Here is a 22,837-nt window from a genome sequence, read left to right as displayed (position 1 = left end):
AAACTAAAACTAGTCTAAAACAGTCTAAGATAGTCTAAAACTAAACTAAAACTACAAAACCTAAAACTAGACAGCTAAAGAGCTAGGGACAGGGAGGGGTCAGCAATGGGCAAAAGGGAGGGTCAACTCAAATTGCAAGAACAAATCATAGACTCGCACTGTATGTCTCTCAGCAAGAGCTTGAAACTGGAAAGAGGGATCAGATGAGACAGTTTCAGACTCTGCTGTAAAGAATTCCAAGAGGAAGGATTTAGTAACAGAATGGCAGTAACAGGCAGAATACTGGTCAATACTCACAGTTTCAGAATAGAATCGTTTTTTCCCCCGGGGGTTGTGGTAGTGTGGCGTTCAGATCAAACATTACAGTACAATAAGAGCAGTGGCGGACTCAGGCTGTTTGAAGGGCAAGGGCGAAAAGAAAAAAAGGGCACCTACTGCACAACATGGGACCCCATCAGTGCACATGGTCAAGACCATTGGAAGGGCAGCCAATAGGGCACATCCTGTGGGGGCACATGGTCAAGTTTAGACCATTGGAGGGGCACCAATAGGGCACGTCCTCTAATTTTCGCCACTCAAAAGGGCATTTTTGACACTCAAAAGGGCACCTAATAAGACAGACGTTTTTCAACCGTGGGGGCACCCCCCCCCCCTGAGTCCGCCAGTGGATAAGAGCACAAAAAAATATCATTTTAACACAGGTCTGCTCACTCAGAGATCAGGCACACATTAGGACAAGTTATCAATATATAAGATGACTCCCTCCTCAACACTGGGTGGCTGGAGTTGGGTGACACTCAAGATTGAATTTCCATCAGTGATGAGATGCATGATTCAAAAACAAGGCAGGGCCATGTGTTCTAACAGACCGCCCTCACAGACAGTCTTGTGTCGTGTCTTTCTCTCGTCCCATCTCATATCCATAGTCACTGAGAGGGCCACCTGTCCACAGAGAGGGCATCCACACTGTGAAGCCAGCTGCCCACCCATTCACTACATACAATAACAACGCCATTGATGGTTTTTGTGTGTGTCCGTGATCGTGGATGTGAGATTCACAAGGGGATGGCAGGCGTGTAAGCATAGTGACATGTCCCCTGGTGTGCACTCATGTGCTGGGGAAGTCGAGTAGATGGGTAGGCCTATAATGTTTGTGAGATGTTTAGCCTTCCTTTGCCAGTTAACAAATATGTTTACATTCTGAATGAATGAATGAATGAATGAATGGTCTTTATTGTCATTGATATAGTACAGGTACCAAACAACGAAATTTGGGAGGGGGGGCTCCCCTGGTGCTAGGATTTTTTTTTTTTTTTTTTTTTTACTAAAAACAAGAAGGGAAAAAGAGCTGGTTTACATAAATAAAGGCTATGTACACTATCCACTATACTATACTATACAAATAAAACACTGTGCTGTACTCTATGCTATGCTATAAATATCCTAACATTTCCTATCTCTGAACCTTATACCCTAGGGTTGTCATATTGCACATAGTATTATTGCACATTCATTTAAAGTGTCGCAGTTTGCAGGTTTGAAATGTTCACAGTTGTGTTTCAGTATTGCACTATTGTTCCATGTTAATATGTTCATTGTTATAAAATAAAGTGTCTTATTATTATTTCATTTATTTTGACTACCTACCCAAGTCCGTTTTTTTTTTTTTTTTTTTTTTGCTGTTTTCAACAGAAATGGGTGAAATATTTAAGGCCAAGTTGCAAGCAACAACATTATGCAAAAAATGACAATACAATGAAATTGTCAAACAAAACAAACCCCAAAAAACAAAACCACAACGAATTGCTGAGTTGCTGAGTTAACTGGTATACTAACATCCCCATTTACCCTATGGAGGGAAAAGAAAGAATGAATGTGGAAAAGAAAGAATGAATGTGGAAAAGAAAGAATGAAAGAATGAATGTGGAAAACAAAGAATGAATGTGGAAAAGAGAGAATGAATGTGGAAAATAATGTGGAAAAGAGAGAATGAATGTGGAAAAGAATGTGGAAAACAAAGAATGAAAGTGGAAAACAAAGAATGAATGCGTAAAAGAATAAATAAATATAGAAATGTATTTCGTTATACTGTGTGTATTCATTCATTTATTTGTTCATACATTCATTTATGTATCTATATATTTATTGTTAATTTTGACAGACTTGGTCCTCCATATTACCCTCTCCATCTCTGCCCTCTCTAAAAAAAAAAAAACTGTGCCGTTGCTTTTTCTCGCATCTCTGTCTCCCTCTCCTGTCTCAGCCAGCCCGTTTCTCTCTTCTCTTCTATTATTTTTTTTCCACTCGGTTTTCTCGCCAGTTTCAAAATGGCGGCGTTGAGCAGCGCCGAGTCTCCACCGCCCGTCTTCAACGGAGACGCCATGGAGGACCGGGAGCAGGACCGAGACCCGCACCGGGAGCAGCGGGGACCGGACGAGCTGGGCGCCGGGCTGGACACCACCACCGCCGCCACCACCACCACCACCACCTGCTCCGTGGGGATGATCCCCGCATGTCCGCAGGACGAGGAGGTAAGTAAGGTAGCGGGGGGTGACAGAGGGGGTAGAGAGGCTGGGCCAGGGGGAGAGAGAGGGAGGCTGGTACCGAGCGGAGGGTTGCTGGATGGACCTCTTTAGGAAACACCGGCTGGGATACGGGGGTCGTGGGGATGCATTGCAGGGGGGGGGGGGGCGATGCACAAACATGTAAAATAAATGGTTTCTTCAAATATCGGCCGTTCCCCTCTATTCATACATACGCATTTACAATTTTTTTTTCTATAGATGCATTATTGCATTTAGTGCAGACGACATAGATCAAGTTATGGATTCGTTTCAGTCCAGCTGACTCAATGTTGATTTCAGGGCCTGCCTGATATTTCATTCGCTTTTCGCTTTATTTTTCCGCTCACCGCAGCTTGCAGCCCACCGACTCAGCCTCAGACGGGGGTCGCTTCCACAAAGCTCCGTGTCTGTGGATTGAGTCCATGCATCGTTTTTAGGTCGACATAGTACTACCCTCGTTACACCTATTTCTAAATGACCGATCTGATCTGCATTTATATATATATATATATATATATATATATATATATATATATATATATATATATATATAGATGTATATTTGTATTCGTTGCAGAACCCCATCATCGAGGTGTATGTAAGGCATAGGCAGGTAGCAGAGCTCGCTTAGCTTATTCCCCCGCTTTGTTTTGGTTGATCAATACAGTAAGATACTTTAGCAATACATTTCCCATTTCCCAATTTGTTTTGCCACCATGGCTCTTAAAGACTGATGCAGAATGATGTTGCCGACGTGCATAACTGAATAAGGCCTAGCTGTCAAGTTTCCCCATCACCACGGCTCACGGCCCTAACTAGATTTAAGTACCTAAATATTGTATTGTTTGTACACATGTAACTTGTGCAGTTAATATACATGTATTGCTGCAGAAAATCCTTCACACCCATGTACCCAAATGAAGGCAAATGTGTTACATCTTTTGCTGAGAAATACATCTCATCATCTTGCCGAAGTACCAGCTTGTACTACCTTTAGTGTTTTAATTCATCCCCAAGTTCTTAAAAAAGTTGTAGATCTGCTCCAAAGCTAAAGCAAAAGTGGGAATAATTTTCCAGGTAGCTTTGATTTTGGGGAGATAACTATGCTGTTGACAGTTGCCTTTGGTCATTCAACTGCTATCCTTTTAATTGGATCAATTAGTGGATTAAATTGGAATTAGCAGATAACAGGTTTAGTCAGCATAAAGGTAGGCTACATTCGCTTAGTTTTCCTTCCATGCGTTCCTCCCTATAGCGATAGGTCTAACTTTGTCTGCTCAGCAGTAACAATATTATTATCATATTTAGGCCAATTGACACATTTCTATGTCCAAATGTTATTGGCAAAGTGTCATGATATCTGCAGGATATCTTCCAACTGTGCTTAGAAGGTAAAAAAATATCCAGTTGTGGGCTAAAATACAAACACAAAATGTTCACCAAGTGAGTGAATTTTAGGGTTCTTTCCCGATGATGGAGGTAGTCAGGTGGTCAGCCAGTTGTAGGGCCATGTTAAAGGCCAATCACAGGCACATTAACTGGATAGGACCAAGCATGGCCTGCCCTGCCAATGGAGAATGGAGGGAACACCATGGCACTACTACCGCTGTTAGTTCAAATCTATCAATACTGCTGTATGTTTTCATGTGAGTCAATGTACAGAAATTATGCCATTCTAATTCTACAATCACAACTGCTCAGATTTGAGGGCTAGGCTAACCCAGCCTACTGATTAGTCAGGTAGGGGTATAGGCTTTGTTTTTTCAGAACCCCCCCCCCCCCACTGCCCCCCCCCCCCCCCCCCCTTAAAACCAAAGCAATTTTGGCCATATAGGCTACGATTGGTACACACTGACAACTCTGTGTGGTTAGACAGCTGTATGGAAGGCTGGCCCGGCCAGGCTCTTTCCAGATCTAATGACCCCCCGGGTTGGGGGTGGGGAGAGTTCAGATCTAATGACCCCCCCGGGGTTGAGACTGGGGAGGGTTCAGATCTAGTGACCTGCGGATGGGACTGGGGATAGATCTAGTGACCCCCCGGGGTTGGGACTGGGGAGGGTTCAGATCTAGCTACCCTCTGGGGTTGGGACTGGGGATAGATCTAATGACCTCCCGAGGTTGGGATTGGGGAGGGTTCAGATCTAGTGACCTGGGGTTGAGACTGTGGCTGAGCTCACACACCTTGCCAAGGAGTGTGAACACACTGTCTCGGACATCGACATAGCAGAAAGGCCCATGCTTCCTCACTATGACGGGGGGGTCGGGGGGTCTGTGTTACTGATTTGATGTTTTCATTTGATTGATTTCAAAGATAATTGTAGTGAACAAATTTATACTTTTTCAGTTATCTGCTTTCAGTTAAGACCGAATAAAGAATAAAATTGTAATTTCTTTGCTATTTTTGTTACGACAGTGAAATAAACAGTTATTAGCCTAATAAGGAATAGGCTTTTCTATTGTGTCATTTTATGATATGCAATATTGATGACTCTTTAAAAGTCTGTGTCACTTGACGGGTGTGTGTATGAAACGTTCAAGATCTATAAAGTGTTAAAAATGAAGTGCCTTTATTTTATTTTATTTCAGATTTGGAATATCAAGCAGATGATAAAGTTGACACAAGAGCACTTAGAGGCCCTTCTGGACAAGTTTGGGGGCGAACACAACCCCCCGTCCATATATCTGGAGGTGAGTTGGACTGCATTGTCATGTCTTTAACACTAGGAACAGCCGTGCCTTTTTTTAAACCTAAAAGAGCCTCTTTACAATGCTAAGCTGCTATTCACACACAACAACCACTAGTTGGCCGCTTGTAAATTAGCCTGCTTCCTACACAGAAAAACTGCAAAATAGCTTTATACTAACTTTGAAAATGTAAGGATACTGGGTGGTCAAATGACCCCTCATGGCTGATTAAGTGTTAATATCGTCTCCCAACGAGCCTGAGCTGTTATCAGACATCTACATAAAAATAAAAAATAAATGTAATTCCTCCTCCAGGCCTATGAGGAGTACTGTAATCTAACCCCTCCTCCTCCTCCCTCCTCCATCCTCCCTCCTCCCTCCTCCTCCAGGCCTATGAGGAGTACACCAGTAAGCTGGACGCCCTGCAGCAGAGAGAGCAGCAACTCCTGGAGGCCATGGGCAACGGCACCGACTTCTCCTGCTCCTCCTCCTCTCCCGCGCCCGCCCTGCTGGACATGGCCAAGGCGGGTGGTGGCGGGGGGGCCCAGGGCCAGGCCTCCTACCCCCCCCCGGCCCCCAACACCCTGGCAGTGCTGCAGACCCCCCTCGACGCCCTCCGCACCAACCCCCGCTCCCCCCAGAAGCCCATCGTCAGGGTCTTCCTGCCCAACAAACAGAGGACCGTGGTAGGTTTGTGGTGGTGGTGGTGGTGGTGATGGAGGTGGAGGTGGAGGTGGAGGTGATGGTGGTGGTGGTGGTGGTGGTGTGTAAGGGTCTTCCTGCCCAACAAACAGAGGACCGTGGTAGGTTTGGTGGTGGTGGTGGTGGTGGTGGAGAAGGTGGTGGTGGAGGAGGTGGTGGAGGTGGTGGTGGAGGAGGTGGTGGTGGCGGTTGGTGGTGGTGGTGGTGGAGGTGGTGGTGGTGGTGGTGGTGGAGGAGGTGGAGGGCAGGGAGGGATGGTGCTGGGGGCTGATATTGTGTTTTTATTGGTCTAACGTGCGTCGGGGGGGGGGGGGGGGGGGGCGGTTGTGAAAGTCTTCGGTGGTAGGGGTTGTGGAAGTCTCGGGGGGGGGGGGGGGGGGGTGAAGCATTTGAGTTGAGATCAAGTGAGCTTTTAGAGAAATGTAAATGTCGTTTGCCGTCGCTTAAAACAAGTCCACTGCCGTCTCGGCTGGGCAGTTCGTAAGGTTTTTGAGAAATCTCCTCAACGGTATGGATAGAGAGGTACTGAGTTTGCTTTTAGGAGACATTTCTGTTAGCAAAAGACAGAATGTTCCTCTCATGTTGCAGTCGGGCAGTAACGAACACTGTATCCTATTCCATCCATATTCCCTGTATCGCGTGCCGTGCACTGTTCATCTGTTGTTTTATACAAAAAAGAAGAAAAGAAAGAGAAAAGGTCACGTCTTCTTTTGAACTGTGACCAGTGAAACGAGGTTGTGTCTTTGAACGAGAGTGTGACATGAGGCGCGGCCGACGCCGCGTTCTCAGCGAGAGCGACGACCGCAAATCTGTCGACGTGCGTTTCATGGCGTCAAGGCAACAGCTTGAGACGGGTGTGGGCGCTTTCAAAGGGTTCCCCTCCGCCAGATTGGAGAGCGGCGTGAGGGCCAGGGGAAAGGAGAGAATGTAGGTGACCCCCTTTACTTTGATTAGCCGCACAGTGTAGAGAGAGAGAGAGAGAGAGAGAGAGAGAGAGAGAGAGAGAGAGAGAGAGAGAGAGAGAGAGAGAGAGAGAGAGAGAGAGAGAGAGAGAGAGAGAGAGAGAGAGAGAGAGAGAGAGAGAGAGAGAGAGAGAGAGAGAGAGAGAGAGAGAGAGAGAGAGAGAGAGAGAGAGAGAGAGAGAGAGAGTTTCCCCTACCATTGCCTTGGGGCGGGCGGCAAACCTAGGGGAAACACTGGAGGGGGTACCGGTACTATTGGCATGGCATACCTGCTTGTAAGTCACAGATCTTTAAGGCCTGCTCTTGTCCGACACTTGTTGATGAAAGCTTTCTTCAGTCTGGCTTCATCGATTGATGTCCAGCCGTCCAAGGTGGCACATCTCAGTACGTAGGCTGGAATACAAAAGCATCCAAAAATAGAGAGAGAGAGGGCCGCAAACCTAGGGGAAACACTGGAGGGGGTACCGGTACTATTGGCATGGCATACCTGCTTGTAAGTCACAGATCTTTAAGGCCTGCTCTTGTCCGACACTTGTTGATGAAAGCTTTCTTCAGTCTGGCTTCATCGATTGATGTCCAGCCGCCCAAGGTGGCACATCTCAGTACGTAGGCTGGAATACAAAAGCATCCAAAAATAGTGGTCGGTCGCAGCTCGAACCACCGATCTGCGAATCGATCATTAGACGGATCATTAGGCTCTACCTCCTGCGCCACAATCTTCTCCACTGCTGATGTTTTTAATTTATTATATGCTAAACAGACTGTTTTCCCCCTTGGTGATGTCTGGATGGGGTGGTTATATGTGCCATGTGTTTAGTTGACGCTTTTATCCAAAGTGACTTACATTGCAGTGAGTGCATCCGGGGGGGAATCGAATCCACAACCTAAGAGTTGTTAGCTACGATGCTCTACCGAACTGAGCCACAGATGATCACAGTGGTTCTGTTCTCTAGACCAGGTTCTTGTGTTGTGTCTACTCTGCTGTGCCAGGCTGATGTGTGACTGTGTGTGTGTGTGTGTGTGTGTGTGTGTGTGTGTGTGTGTGTGTGGCAGGTCCCTGCGCGCTGTGGGATGACAGTTAGGGACTCGCTGAAGAAGGCTCTGATGATGCGGGGACTCATCCCTGAGTGCTGCGCTGTCTACAGAATACAGGACGGGTAAGACACACACACACACACACAAACAAACAAACACACACACACACATATACACGCACAGACACACACACACACACACACACACACACACACACACAAACGCACACACATAGACACACACACACACACACACACACATATATACTCATACACACACACATACACGCACAGACACACACATACACACACACATAGACACACACACACACACACGCACACACTCTAAGTGTACCCTGTACCCCCCCCCCCCCCCCACACAAAAAAACAACCTCCTCTTCCTGTTCCAGAGAGAAGAAGCCCATTGGCTGGGACACAGACATCTCCTGGCTCACGGGGGAGGAGCTACACGTGGAGGTGCTGGAGAACGTGCCGCTGACGACACACAACTTTGTGAGTACATAGGACCACACATATACACACACACACACACACACATGTGCGTGCGTGCGGATATCCAAGACAACATTTTAGGGCTGCACGGTATCGGAAAGAACTGACATTGCAATATTTTTTTTCTTCTGCGATATACACTCACCGAACACTTTATTAGGAACACCAGTTCACCTTCTTATTCATTCAGGTGGTGTAATGGTGTGAGGAATGTTTTCTTGGCACACTTTGAGCCTGTTAATACCAATCAATTATTGCTTGAATCCCACAGCCTATTTGAGTATTGTTGCTGACCGTGTGTGTATCCCTTCATGGCCACAATGTACCTCTACGATGTAAAATCTTCTAATGGCTTCTAATCTGCAGGAATTGCGTGATGCAATCATGTCATCATGGAGCAGAATCTCAAAGGAATGTTTCCAACATCCAACGATTCTTGTGGAATCAATGCAGAATTGAGGCTGTTTTGAGAGCAAAGGGAGGCCCTACCCAGTATTAGTATAGTGTTCCTATAAATGAAGTTTAAAGGAATTTTCATAGGATGACTTGAATAGCAAATTGGCTATTGGGAAATTAGGTAGTTTAATACACCGGTTGACTCACAATGACACGATTGTATTCATATAATACTCTTTCTATCAGTCGAGGATGAAGTCAATGATCGAACATGCCATGGTATTAATAATGCATGTTGCTTACCCTAAAACACAGGGCTCATCTGTGAATGAAGGAGAAGGGTGGTTTCTAGAAGGAGATTACAGGAGACGTCCGTTTTGCGCATTCACGTGTAGCGTAGGGGTGTCCCGATTCGTGTTTTCATGTAGGGGGTAGTGCTTTTTACGGCTCCGTTTGGAGATTTTTCACGACCAGACGTTCTAGAACGTTCCTACGTTCTAGAATGCCTTGTGAATCATCTACAGGAATCTGATATCCCCCTAGCCAAATGTGGAAGACAACCACAAATGTAATGACTTTTTCTTCTTAATAAAGATTAGAGAAATGATAATAATACAATGGTTATCTTTAGTTTAATGTCATTTCAATGTATTATAGAACTTTTCTTTTATAACAAGCATAACAAAAAAACAAACGCTATCATGCCCATGTTTGCTGTGTGTACTATGCCGACCCAACCATAGGAATGAATGCGATTCACATTACCGCTCCAGAACAGTTTATTTAGGAAAAAAATCTTACCTGTGGCGTTTGACAGCGGGATGACGGTAGACATATTTAATGTAAATTCAGAGTTGTCTGGTGTGGTTGATGCTGCTGCATTTCTATCTAACGTTCCATGTTTTAAGGCTGATTTGTGCATGTCATATTTCCATGTCGCATTTCCCCCCTTTGATGGCATATGACGATACAGCTGTGGCGCTTATTGAACCAAAACAACCCGCAATCTAATCCGAGCAGTTGTTATTATGTAATACTATTGATGGGTGTGGAGAGCAGTGAGCGACACAGACTCAGCGTGCGTCGCTGGCTGCTGTCACGCACCGAGTCCGCTGTCGCTCACTCGCTCACATCCAGTCTCCCGCTCACTGCTCTCCACAACGGGCTCCGTCATGTAGCTGACTAATGCCGTGGACAACAGCTGTTTCTCCAGCGTTTCCTGTCACATCGCATTTCGGAACGCCATCAAAATACATCTGGCCTGATTTGTGCATGATTGTCACGCAATTTGACATATTTCCCATGTTGCATTTCCCACCTTTGATGGCATATGACGCTATAGCACTTATTGAACCAAAGCTGCGCTCCGTGTCTACTGATGTTATCTATCTAACGTGACATGTTTTAAGGCTGGTTTGTACATGATAGTCCACACATTTCCATGTCGTATTTCCACCCTTTGATGGCATATGATGCCCCAAACGTAACTAAAGTTCAGCCGCTTAGTTGTTGCACTTGTTACCGCTCCCAGCAAGCAGCAAAAAAGTTGTGTTTGAATTAAATTAATTAGCCTTTCTTGACGTCTCCAGTCCTGCGATGTGACTATCGCACATGCGCACATCGCCATGGCGATGGTGAAGCGATATATATCGTGCAGCAGCCCTACGACATACAGCGTCATACTCTCAGCTGATATGTCCACTAGTATTGCTATGTTAGAAACACAAAAGACACTGTCTCATGTCCTGATTAAGGTGTGTGTCTCTGTGTCTGTGTGTGTGTGTGTGTCTGTCTGTGTGTCCGGCGGGTCCACAGGTGAGGAAGACCTTCTTCACGCTGGCTTTCTGCGACTTCTGCCGGAAGCTTCTGTTCCAGGGCTTCCGCTGCCAGACCTGCGGATACAAGTTCCACCAGCGCTGCAGCACAGAGGTGCCCCTGATGTGTGTCAACTACGACCAGCTGGAGTGAGTAAGGGGGGGGCAGGGGGGTCGTGGGGGGGATTGATTGATTGATTGATTGAAAACTTTATTAGAAGATTTGCAGAAGTAGGTACATGAAAGTACATATAACATACAAGGTCAACTAACAGGATAAAAACCCAAGAAAGCCACTGGCTTATTTCAATTGGGGTCCTTGATACTCAATCCATCGTTACATGTAAGACAGACAAAAAACTAGTACTATCTACAAGATAATACAGACAAATAACTAGTACTATCTACAAGATAAACATACATCCAACATGGGAAGAACAATACAACAAAACATAAGGTATGTACAGCGGGTAGGACAGGTGGGGACATACACCACAGGTGGGGGCGGGGGACAAAACACAAAGTATGTACAGTGGGTAGTTCGGGCAGGGGGACAGACATATAATATGTACAATGGGTAGTTCGGGCGGGGGGACAAAACAACAAGTATGTACAGTGTGTGGTCATGGTGGGGGGGGGGGGTACAAAAACACCAGTAGATTTAGGCGGGGGGGAGGGGGGGGGGGGCGACATAATAACATTGCGTTTGCTCAGAGTGTAGACCAGGTAGGGGGGTGGGACAAAACAACTAGTATGTGCAGAGATGGGGGGGGTTGCCCATTGTTCCACGGTTTCGGTAGAGAGTCTCCGGGTGGTGGGGGAGGGGGGGTCGTCGCTGGGTGGGGGAGGGAGGGGGGAGGGGGGGTCGTCGCCGGAGGGAGGGGGGAGGGGGGTCGTCGCCGGGTGGGGGAGGAGGACGTCGTTGATGGTGTTTCTACCGGCCGTGAGCTGCCTCCAGGACTCGGTGAAACGAGCCATGAAAACTGCATTGAAGGCCGGGAAGTAGCCGTAGTCTCCCCAGGTCTCGGTGGTTGGAGATGGGACATCAATGGGGGTTGTGTGAGGGGGCTGGGGGTCCTCGGTCTCGTCTGAGGCAGCGGTGGTGGTGGTGACTCCTCTGTGTTCACTGGATAGCTGGTGGAAGCTAGGTGGGGGGCTAATGTTGTTAGCATAGCTCCCCTCTGTTTTGTTAGCCTCGTTTGTATCCAGGAAGTCCGCTGCCGGTGCCGGTGTGACGACAATGGCGTCGCTAGCAACAGTTGCCTGGGAAAAGCACAGCTGTTCTCTGGCCAAACGTGTAGCTTGCCTGGTTGTAACTGGACCGGGATTCAGTTGAATGTCTCCCGAGAGAAGTAGATAGAGAAAGATCATGGTCCTTCGGTCCATTCTACCTGTCGGGGGCTTGTTCTTCCGCGTCAGGTTAGCAGTCAGCGTCGTGTGAATAGTTGCCGCTCCGAAGTTTAAATACTTCTTAGCGGCGTGGAGATAAAAGTCGCTATGGGTTTCATCTTTTCCAATAAAGTTTGTCTCCTTCTCCATAAGATGTAAGTTCTGTGGTGATTTAATGTATAAATCCGTAATCCACAGAAGGAATAGAAGAAAGTGTGGAATAATCCTCGCCGTTGCATTGTTGTTGAGGCAGCAGCAGGAGCGTTGAGAAATGCGACTGTTCATGTTGACGACCTGAGAGTTGACCTGATAATGTTGCATGTAAGACCCGGATGTTGTATGTGGGCGTGCGCGGGAGGAACCGCAGTTTAATAAAAGTCATACTGAAACAGTTTTGGGTCGCTCCACCGCCAAAGAAATCTCACTCCAAACTTTTGGTGAAACTTGGCAGCCCTGCAGATTCACCCAAGATGGCCGCCAGCCTAACGACACAACCAGACTCACCTAAGATGGCCGCCAGCCTTACAACACAACTAGACTCACCTAAGATGGCCGCCAGCCTTACCACTCAACCAGACTCACCTAAGACGGCCGCCAGCCTTACAACTCAACCAGACTCACCTAAGATGGCCGCCAGTCTTAGGGGGGGTTGGTTATTCACCAGTAGCGTAGTAACTCACCAGATGGGTGAAGCACAGTCTCAGTCTGACCCCCCCCCCTCTCTCTCTCTCTCTCCCCCTGTCTCTCTCCCTCTCTCTCCCCATCTCTCTCTCTCTGTCTCTCCCTGTCTCTCCCTCCCTCTCTCCCTCCCTCTCTCTCTCTCCCTCCCTCCCTCCCTCCCTCCCTCCCTCTCTCCCCCCCCCCCCCCTCTCTCTCTCTCAGCTTGTTGCTGGTGTCTAAGTTCTTTGAGCACCACCCCATCACCCAGGAGGAGATGTCCTCGGCTGGGACCACCCCTGTGGCCGAGCTCTGCCCCTCGATGCCCCCCTCCGACTCCAGTGGGTGAGTCCCCCCCCCCCCCCCCCCGAACACCATTCAGAAGGTCAACACCAGGAATTCCACTGCTGTGCTGCTTTTCACCAACCGACGATCGAAGACTTTAAAGTTATTAGCGATTTAAGCGAGGGGGGGGGGGGAAGGAAGGAGTAGGGAAGAAAGGGATGGATGGAATGAAGGAAGGAGGGAAGGAGTAGGGAAGGAAGGGAGGAGGGAGGGAGGGAAGGGAGGAAGGGAGGAGGGAGGGAGGGAGGGAAGGAAGGAAGGGATGTAGGGAAGGGAGGGAGGAAGGAAGGAGGGAAGGAGTAGGGAAGGAAGGAGGGAAGTAGTAGGGAAGGAAGAAGGGAAGGAGTAGGGAAGGAAGGAAGGAGGGAAGGAGTAGGGAAGGAAGGGAGGAGGGAGGGAGGGAAGGGAGGAAGGGAGGAGGGAGGGAGGGAAGGGAGGGATGTAGGGAAGGGAGGGAGGAAGGAAGGAGTAGGGAAGTAAGGGATGGATGGAGGAAGGAAGGAGGGAAGGGTAGTGTATATGTTAAGAGTATTCCAGTTCGGTCAAGAGAAAGAGATGAGGAGGAGAGGAAGTCACATCCGTTCGCTGATTGCGATGCACCCTCCTCTGTGCGCTCCCCTAACCCTTCCCCCCCAGGTCCCTGTGCCACGCCAGCGTGTCCCCCTCCAAGTCCATCCCCATCCCACAGGGGTTCCGGCCCAGCGAGGAGGACCACCGGAACCAGTTTGGCCAGAGGGATCGCTCCTCCTCCGCCCCCAACGTTCACATCAACACCATCGAGCCCGTCAACATCGACGTGAGTCACACACACACACACATACACACCCTGTCGAGCCCCAACCTGTCGAGCCCCCCCCCGTTGGAGACAACAAGCGCCCCCCATCCGTCCTAGTCAACAAGTCCGGACTTGCAAACGTTGCAGCTCAAAGTGCTCCAATCATTATATAATCATAATTTAGTTATTTAACGGCAATATTAAAAAGATGGGTTTTTAGTCTTGACTTGAACATATTTGCATCCCTAATGTAAACTGGCTGTGCATTCCACAATTTGGGTGCATAAAATGAGAATGCAGCCTCACCAAATCTCTTCTTTTGTACATGTGGTACACAGAGAAAACCAGCATCAGAAGCCCTGAGAGCTCTATTGGGCTGATATGCTAGCAAAAGGTCTTCCTAAGCTTTATAATGAATGGACTTTATTGTCATTGCTACTGTACAGGTACCAAACAACGAAATTTAGGAGGGGTGGCTCCCCTGGTGTTAGGAAAGGAAAAAAAAAAAAAACACTTTAAAAAAAAAAATCACAAAGAAGGGAAGGAGCTGGTTTACATAAATAAAGGCTATGTACACAATCCACTGTACTATACTGTACAGATAGACGACTAGGGTTGTCATATTGCACAATAGTATTGTTTCACGTTATTTAAAGTGTCACAGTTTGCAGGCTTGAAATGTATAATGTTATAAACAAGCAGAAGGATCTTGAAATCTATTCTGAACTTAACAGGAAGCCAGTGTAGAGTCTCTAAAATAGGAGTTATATGAGCTTGTCTGCTTGTTTTGGTTAAAACTTGTTTTGGGAGACCGTTACAATAGTCCAGTTCGTAGCGTTTGTTGTTGCTGTTCTGTTCATTATTTTATTTTTTTCCTTCTCTTTCTTTCTCCCCTCCTCCGTTCCAGGACCTGATCAGGGACCAGGGTTTACAGAGGTCTGACGGAGGTAAGGATGACGTCGCGTCGCAGCCTGCTTCCTCTGTCGATCAGCAGCTCTCTCTCCTCTCCCTCCCTCCCCCGACTCCCCGTCCCCGTCCCTGTCCCGGTCCTGCGTCTGTGTGCTCTCTCTTGTGTCCTTAGAAGTTCTGGTGTCCTTAGAAGTTCTGGTTCTGTTCTGTCTTTTAGTTCTGTCAGACTACCCGTTTCGAACAACCCTGATTGTATTGGTACAGTACTCCATCCAAATAATAATACAGGACACTTCTCAGTGTTGTTGCCACACCACACCCGGGTGGGCTCAGTGTCTTTTAATAAGGACACCGCCCCCCCCCACCCCCCCTTTAAGTGCCTACCGACTTCCCCTTTAGTTCCATTCTCGGGTTCCATTCACTGCCCATCCACCGGTGTCTCTCTGGGGTTAGACTAGACTAGACTAGACTAGACTAGACTGGACTAGGCTGGACTAGACTAGACTGGACTGGACTAGGCTGGACTAGACTGGACTGGACTAGACTGGACTAGACTGGACTGGACTGGACTGGACTGGACTAGACTAGACTAGACTAGACTGGACTAGACTGGACTAGGCTGGACTAGGCTAGGCTGGACTAGACTGGACTAGACTGGACTAGACTGGACTGGACTAGACTGGACTAGACTGGACTAGACTAGACTAGGCTGGACTAGACTGGACTAGACTGGACTGGACTGGACTGGACTGGGCTGGACTGGACTAGACTGGACTAGACTAGGCTGGAATAGACTGGACTAGACTAGACTGGACTAGACTGGACTAGGCTGGACTAGACTAGGCTGGACTAGACTGGACTAGACTGGACTAGACTGGACTAGACTGGACTGGACTGGACTAGACTAGACTGGACTAGACTGGGCTGGACTGGACTAGACTGGACTAGACTAGGCTGGACTAGACTGGACTAGACTGGACTAGACTGGGCTGGACTGGGCTGGACTGGACTAGACTAGACTAGACTGGACTGGACTGGACTGGACTAGGCTGGACTGGACTAGGCTGGACTAGACTAGACTGGACTAGACTGAACTAGGCTGGACTAGGCTGGACTAGACTGGACTGGACTAGACTGGACTAGACTGGACTAGACTAGGCTGGACTAGACTGGACTAGACTGGACTAGACTGGACTAGACTGGACTAGACTGGACTAGACTAGACTGGACTAGACTAGACTGGACTGGACTAGACTGGACTAGACTGGACTAGACTGGACTAGACTGGACTAGACTGGACTGGACTAGACTGGACTAGACTAGGCTGGACTAGACTGGACTAGACTGGACTAGACTAGGCTGGACTAGACTGGACTAGACTAGACTGGACTGGACTAGACTAGGCTGGACTAGACTAGACTGGACTAGACTGGACTAGACTGGACTAGACTGGACTGGACTGGACTAGACTGGACTAGACTGGACTAGACTAGACTGGACTGGACTAGACTGGACTGGACTAGACTGGACTAGACTGGACTAGACTAGGCTGGACTAGACTAGGCTGGACTAGACTGGACTAGACTGGACTGGACTAGACTGGACTAGACTGGACTGGGCTGGACTGGACTAGACTAGGCTGGACTAGACTAGACTGGACTAGACTGGACTAGACTAGACTAGGCTGGACTAGACTGGACTAGACTGGACTAGACTGGACTGGACTGGACTAGACTGGACTAGACTAGACTGGACTGGGCTGGACTGGACTAGACTGGACTAGACTAGACTGGACTAGACTGGACTAGACTGGGCTGGACTGGGCTGGACTGGACTGGACTGGACTAGACTAGACTGGACTGGACTGGACTAGGCTGGACTGGACTGGACTAGACTAGGCTGGACTAGACTAGGCTGGACTAGACTAGGCTGGACTAGACTGGGCTGGACTGGACTGGACTAGACTAGGCTGGACTAGACTGGACTAGACTGGACTAGACTGGACTAGACTGGACTAGACTAGACTGGACTAGACTGGACTAGACTGGACTAGACTAGGCTGGACTAGACTAGGCTGGACTAGGCTGGACTGGACTAGACTAGGCTGGACTAGACTGGACTAGACTGGACTAGACTGGACTAGACTAGGCTGGACTAGACTGGACTAGACTAGACTGGACTGGACTGGACTAGACTGGACTAGACTGGACTAGACTAGGCTGGACTAGACTAGGCTGGACTAGACTGGACTAGACTGGACTAGACTGGACTGGACTGGACTAGACTGGACTAGACTGGACTAGACTGGACTAGACTGGACTAGACTAGGCTGGACTAGACTAGGCTGGACTGGACTAGGCTGGACTGGACTAGACTAGGCTGGACTAGACTGGACTAGACTGGACTAGACTGGACTAGACTAGGCTGGACTAGACTGGACTAGACTAGACTGGACTAGACTGGACTAGACTAGGCTGGACTAGACTAGGCTGGACTAGACTGGACTAGACTGGACTAGACTGGACTAGACTGGACTAGACTGGACTAGACTAGACTGGACTGGACTGGGCTGGACTGGACTAGACTGGACTAGACTAGACTAGACTGGACTAGACTAGACTAGGCTGGACTAGACTGGACTAGACTGGACTGGACTAGACTGGACTAGACTAGACTAGGCTGGACTAGACTGGACTAGGCTGGACTAGACTGGACTAGACTAGACTGGACTAGACTGGACTAGACTAGACTAGGCTGGACTAGACTGGACTAGACTGGACTGGACTGGACTAGACTGGACTAGACTGGACTGGACTGGGCTGGACTGGACTGGACTAGACTGGACTGGACTAGACTAGGCTAGACTAGACTAGGCTGGACTAGGCTGGACTAGACTGGACTAGACTGGACTAGACTGGGCTGGACTGGACTAGACTAGGCTGGACTAGGCTGGACTACACTGGGCTGGACTGGACTGGGCTGGACTGGACTGGACTAGACTGGGCTGGACTGGACTGGACTGGGCTGGACTGGACTGGGCTGGACTGGGCTGGACTGGGCTGGACTGGACTGGACTGGACTAGACTGGACTGGACTAGACTGGACTAGACTGGACTGGACTAGACTGGACTAGACTAGGCTGGACTAGACTGGACTAGACTAGGCTGGACTAGACTGGACTGGGCTGGACTGGGCTGGACTGGACTGGACTGGACTGGACTGGGCTGGACTGGACTAGACTGGACTGGACTAGACTGGACTAGACTAGGCTGGACTAGACTGGACTAGACTAGGCTGGACTAGACTGGACTGGGCTGGACTGGACTAGACTAGACTGGACTGGACTGGACTGGACTAGGCTGGACTGGACTGGCCTAGACTACTTTCAGACACTTTCATCCAAAGCGAGTTCCAGCTAGAGATTACAGGGACAGTCTCCCTGGAGTAATTTAGGTTAACTAAGTGCCTTACTCAAGGGCACACTAGTGGTGGTGTTCCCAGGTGGGGATTTGAACTCATGACCTTCACCAGTCCAACTCACTATCCACTAGACTAGGCCATCACTACCCCGCCCCTCCCCCCCAAAAATGGGTTTAAATGTAATGTAGACTAGACTGCCTACAGAGCGGGGGAGGAGGGGGTGAGTCGCGCGGCTTCAGGGCCAGTGATCCTGTGTCTGTCTCTCTCCCCCCTGCAGCCCCCCCGGTCCACCCCGCCCGCTGCTTGAGGAAACACAGAACGCGGACCACCAGCCCCCTCCTATACTCCTACCCCAATGACATAGTGTTTGATTTTGAGCCTGTGTTCAGAGGTAGCTAGGTCTCTGTGTGTGTGTGTGTGTGTGTGTGTGTGTGTGTGTGTGTGTGTGTGCGCGTGTGTGCGCGTGTGTGCGCGTGTGTCCGTCCTCACCCCCTCCCTCTCGTTTCACATCCACTGTGTGTGTCACTCTCACTCTCTCGCCTCTCTCCTTATGTTTTTTTTCTCTCTCACTCTCTCACTCCCACACTCCCACACACTCTCTCTCAGTCCCCTTCACTCTGCTTCCCCAGGCGGCCCATGGGACAGTTTCACTTGCGGTCCGTCTGATCGATATCACCGAATAAGATTTTTTCCCAATGGAAAATACATACCGGTTTCAGATTAAAATGATAGTTTCAAGTGTGGATGGCTCTTGGACTAGTATTCAAAAGTGTTCTAAAGACCAAGTCTTACACTAATGGTAAAAAAAACAACAACACTAAGCAATGAATTGCTATTTGATTTGTGCGCTCTTCAATGTGGCCATGCGACACGGTCTGGTGAAAAGGTCCGCATGTCGCCAATTCTCAAGTCGCACAAATGAAGAAATAGCTCCGTTACCATGACAATTGTAATGTGTTTTCCTTTTTCTTTTTTTCATATGAAGAAAGTTTAGGTGTTGAACAGTTTAAGGATCACTAAATACTTAGAATTTGTGAATTGGATTCACTGTATAGCGTCCCGTCCTGCTTCAGGCTACTGGGTTAGTGATAGACGGCTTGTAAAACAAACGTTTTACCTTTTTTACGACGTGTTCAAAAGCAAGGGTTGTGTGATCATCTAATTATGTGTAGTTAATGTGTTTTCAGCATGTCGATGTTCTATCAGCGTGTTGTGATGTGCTAAACATGCAGATGTTCTTAGCTACAAGCTAGCTACCAACGCGATGGTAGCAAACACGTTGTTTTGAGCGAGTTTCTCTGGTATTTGGTTTGAGGTGTACCAGCATTCAAATAAGCATAAAACCTTTCAGAATCTGTCAGAAACTGAAAAATGGCCGTGCTCAACTTGGGGACTTTTTCACCAGACCCTGTCTTATATGCCACCCGTAGCGAACTGAGAACTGTCATTATAGTACTACCTTACCCAAGATTCCAAGCACCGCATCACCTGTCTCTGCTGCACCCCCCTCCTCACTCTGCATGTGTCGTGTGACATCACCTCACCAACGCCACGTGAGCACAACACACAATTTACCTCACAACCCCCCCCCCCCCCCCCAAAACCCTCTCTCCCTCCTTTCTTTTCTCCCGCTCCCTCGCTTTCTCTTCTCCTCCCCTACCGCCTTTTCTCCCCCTTTGTTTTCTATCATCCTCATCGTTCTTTTTTTTGTTTCTCTCCCCCCCCCGTCCCGCCTCCCCTTTAACCCCTCCCTCCCCCCCTCCCCTCCTCCTCCTCTAGGGTCCACGGCTGGTCTCTCGGCCACCCCCCCGGCCTCCCTGCCAGGGTCGATGAGCAACGTCAAGGTGCCCCAGAAGTCGCCGTGCCCGCAGAGGGAGCGCAAGTCGTCGTCCTCGTCCGAGGACCGCAATAAGATGGTGAGTGCATACGTGTTTCAGTATATATGGTCCCAGTGGGAATCGAACCCACGACCTACGCCATGCTAGCTAGCGCCTTGCTACTCTTCCAGTGTATTTGGCACACTGTGTCTGTGTCTGTCTGTGTGTGTGAGTGTGTGTCTGTGTGTGCAGGGCCGCTTTAAGGGGGGGCTAGCTGGGGCGGTGGCACAGGGCCTCGCGCTTTGGAGGGCCTCGCGTGAGGCAGGGTAAAAACTTTTTTTTTTTTTTTTTTTTTTGGTACCCTGGCTGGCGAGGCCCTCAAGCGCCAGGCAAGGGACCATATTATTATTTTTGCCTTTAATACATTTCTAAATGTTCACACATGTGATAATCATAGTCAATCATATATCTAAAATCTAGCATACCTGTAGGACAGGGAGATTCTTAGCAACAGAAAAAAGTAATTTCCCCCTATGACACCTTACGTCAAACGTGAATTTTGGGCGCGCGTTGACACTTGTTGTGCATAGTGACTGCTTAGTGCAACGGACAAAATGCAGAGGGAACGAGACCGAGGAAGAACATGTTAATCGGGTGCTGAAAAAATAAATAAAAATAAAAGGCTTCAGGGCCTCGCTTAGAGGCCTCGCTTAGAGGTTCGTTCGAAACATTTCTAAAAACAAGTGAGGCTCCCGTTAGCACCGAAGAAGCTAACATTACTGCTAGCACTAGCAATGCTAGTAGTAGCACGGCACAGCCCCCCCTGAGAGGCAAAGATGATGTCTCGGAGGTGGAGGAGGACAACAGCTACACCGGCAGCAGTGGGGCTGCCCAGCCCCAGGTGATGATGGTCAGGAGTGGAGAAGTAGAGGATACGGAGGCGGAAGATGGAGCTACTCAGAGCAGCAGCAGCAGGGCTGAGAGTGATGGAACGCAAGACGAGCCTACGGTGTCAGATATGTCATGTATGATGATCCTGGTAAATTGGCCGGTACATATGGACTCTACAGTTACAGAAGTGATCATTAGAAGAGGTCCCCCAAAGATGAAACCTGGATTTAGTTATCCTAAAAATAATGAGAACAGAAACTTTAGTGAAACTTTATTTCTCCGAAAACTACCAAATGGGGAAAAAATAGAAAGAAAGTGGCTTGTGTACTCTCAAAAACGGGACATGTCTTTTTGCTTTTGCTGTAAGCTTTTCAACATAAAGGATAGGCCTACATGGTGGTGAGTAACATCTCTATTCATGTCAATAATGGCTTGTGCGTATTTAATGTTGGGTATGATGACTGCTTTATCCTAAATCCTAATCCTTTACGAGTATAAAAGGTTTGAAATGAAACAAACATGGTTGTAAACTATCTAAATAAGTAGATATTCTATTGTCTATCAGCACAGCATGTGAGCGCATTTCTTGCAATATATCGGTGCGTGCGTGTCGCGCGGTTATAACAGTAGCCTACATCATTATAAAAGGCCTCACAAATCTGACTTCGCACAGGGCCTCGCATATCTCCCAAACGGCCCTGTGTGTGTGTGCGCATATTCAATCTGACCGCATGTCATTTTAGGAAAATATGGTGCACAGTGAAGTATGAATCATTGGCCTACATAGGGAGAAAACATGTACTGTCTCGGTCACTTCACTGATGAGGTGTATTGACTGATTGGTGTGTGTGTGTTTGTGTGTCCCGGTAGAAAACCCTTGGGAGGCGGGACTCCAGCGATGACTGGGAGATCCCAGAGGGCCAGATCACCCTGGGCCAGAGGATAGGCTCCGGGTCCTTTGGAACCGTCTTCAAGGGGAAGTGGCACGGTAGGCCCAGGCAGCTGTCTGTCAAGACGTACACAGGGTTCCCACGGGTCCTTGAAATCCTTGAAAGTTTGTGAATTTGAGAAAAAAACATCAAGGTCTTAAAAGATTTGGGAAATAGACATGGGTCATTGAAAGTGCTTGAATTCCCGTCTCTCTCTCTCTCTCTCTCTCTCTCTCTCTCTCTCTCTCTCTCTCTCTCTCTCTCTCTCTCTCTCTCTCTCTCTCTCTCTCTCTCTCTCTCTCTCTAAAAATGCTTCTCTCTCTCTCCTCTCCTATTGCTTTACACATATTTCCCAATATATTGTTTTGCTGTGCTGTGGTAGAGAAGGCAAGAGACCATCTAGTGTTCACACATTCAAGCCTCTCTTTTTAATTGTTGTCTGTGAGCGGATTGTTCCTATTATAAATTCTCATCTAGATCTGTCTCAAACTATGCCATGTTGGGTCCTTGAATTTGAGGGAATTGAGTCTTGAAAGTCCTTGAAAGGTGCTTGAATTTGATGTTTCAGAAGGTGTGGGAACCCTCTGTACAAGACATTGAACAAACGTACGGTTGGGTTCTCGTCTCTCTTCTCTGTAAATATCGGTTTGTTACTCCCCCAACACAGGTGACGTGGCGGTCAAGATGTTGAACGTCACAGCTCCCACCCCACAGCAACTTCAGGCCTTCAAGAATGAAGTGGGAGTCCTCAGGTAAGACTCTTCTAGAAACCTACAGTTAGCCTAGTGACTGCTGAAGGCCTACAGTTAGCCTGTAGACTTCTAAAAGACTACAGTTAGCCTATAGACTTCTAAAAGACTACAGTTAGCCGCAGAGTATGACATTTAACAGACTTTAACAACATTTGACAGAGTATGACATTTAAAAATGTCCTGGTTTAGTCAGCCCACAAATGACACCAAACTCTTCTCCCTCCCTCACTCCCGGTTTTTCCAAACAGGAAAACGCGTCACGTGAACATCCTGCTGTTCATGG

The 22,837-nt window shown here is 48.3% G+C and overlaps 1 protein-coding gene across 1 annotated transcript in view; it reads left to right on the top strand.

Moving 5' to 3' along the window:
• Window positions 1-2,327: 2,327 nt before the first annotated feature.
• The window catches only part of braf (B-Raf proto-oncogene, serine/threonine kinase), a gene marked incomplete at its 5' end in the record, with an annotated part of 33,485 nt that continues 12,975 nt past the window's right edge, over window positions 2,328-22,837 (top strand). The window contains 14 exons of the mRNA XM_080538594.1: window positions 2,328-2,531; window positions 5,151-5,252; window positions 5,639-5,935; window positions 7,967-8,070; window positions 8,358-8,460; window positions 10,672-10,820; window positions 12,942-13,061; window positions 13,698-13,857; window positions 14,744-14,783; window positions 18,443-18,556; window positions 19,945-20,081; window positions 21,744-21,861; window positions 22,470-22,554; window positions 22,803-22,837. The exon at window positions 22,803-22,837 is cut by the window's right edge and continues 142 nt beyond it. Coding sequence (XP_080394720.1) covers window positions 2,328-2,531; window positions 5,151-5,252; window positions 5,639-5,935; window positions 7,967-8,070; window positions 8,358-8,460; window positions 10,672-10,820; window positions 12,942-13,061; window positions 13,698-13,857; window positions 14,744-14,783; window positions 18,443-18,556; window positions 19,945-20,081; window positions 21,744-21,861; window positions 22,470-22,554; window positions 22,803-22,837 — 1,768 coding nt within the window. The remainder of the gene's footprint in view (window positions 2,532-5,150; window positions 5,253-5,638; window positions 5,936-7,966; window positions 8,071-8,357; window positions 8,461-10,671; window positions 10,821-12,941; window positions 13,062-13,697; window positions 13,858-14,743; window positions 14,784-18,442; window positions 18,557-19,944; window positions 20,082-21,743; window positions 21,862-22,469; window positions 22,555-22,802) is intronic.

This window comes from Nansenia antarctica (genome assembly GCF_963989245.1).
Source record: "Nansenia antarctica genome assembly, chromosome: 8".
Classification (NCBI taxonomy): domain Eukaryota; kingdom Metazoa; phylum Chordata; class Actinopteri; order Argentiniformes; family Microstomatidae; genus Nansenia; species Nansenia antarctica.
Note: the sequence above shows the minus strand (reverse complement) of the source record. Positions and strands in the feature narration are given on the sequence as shown.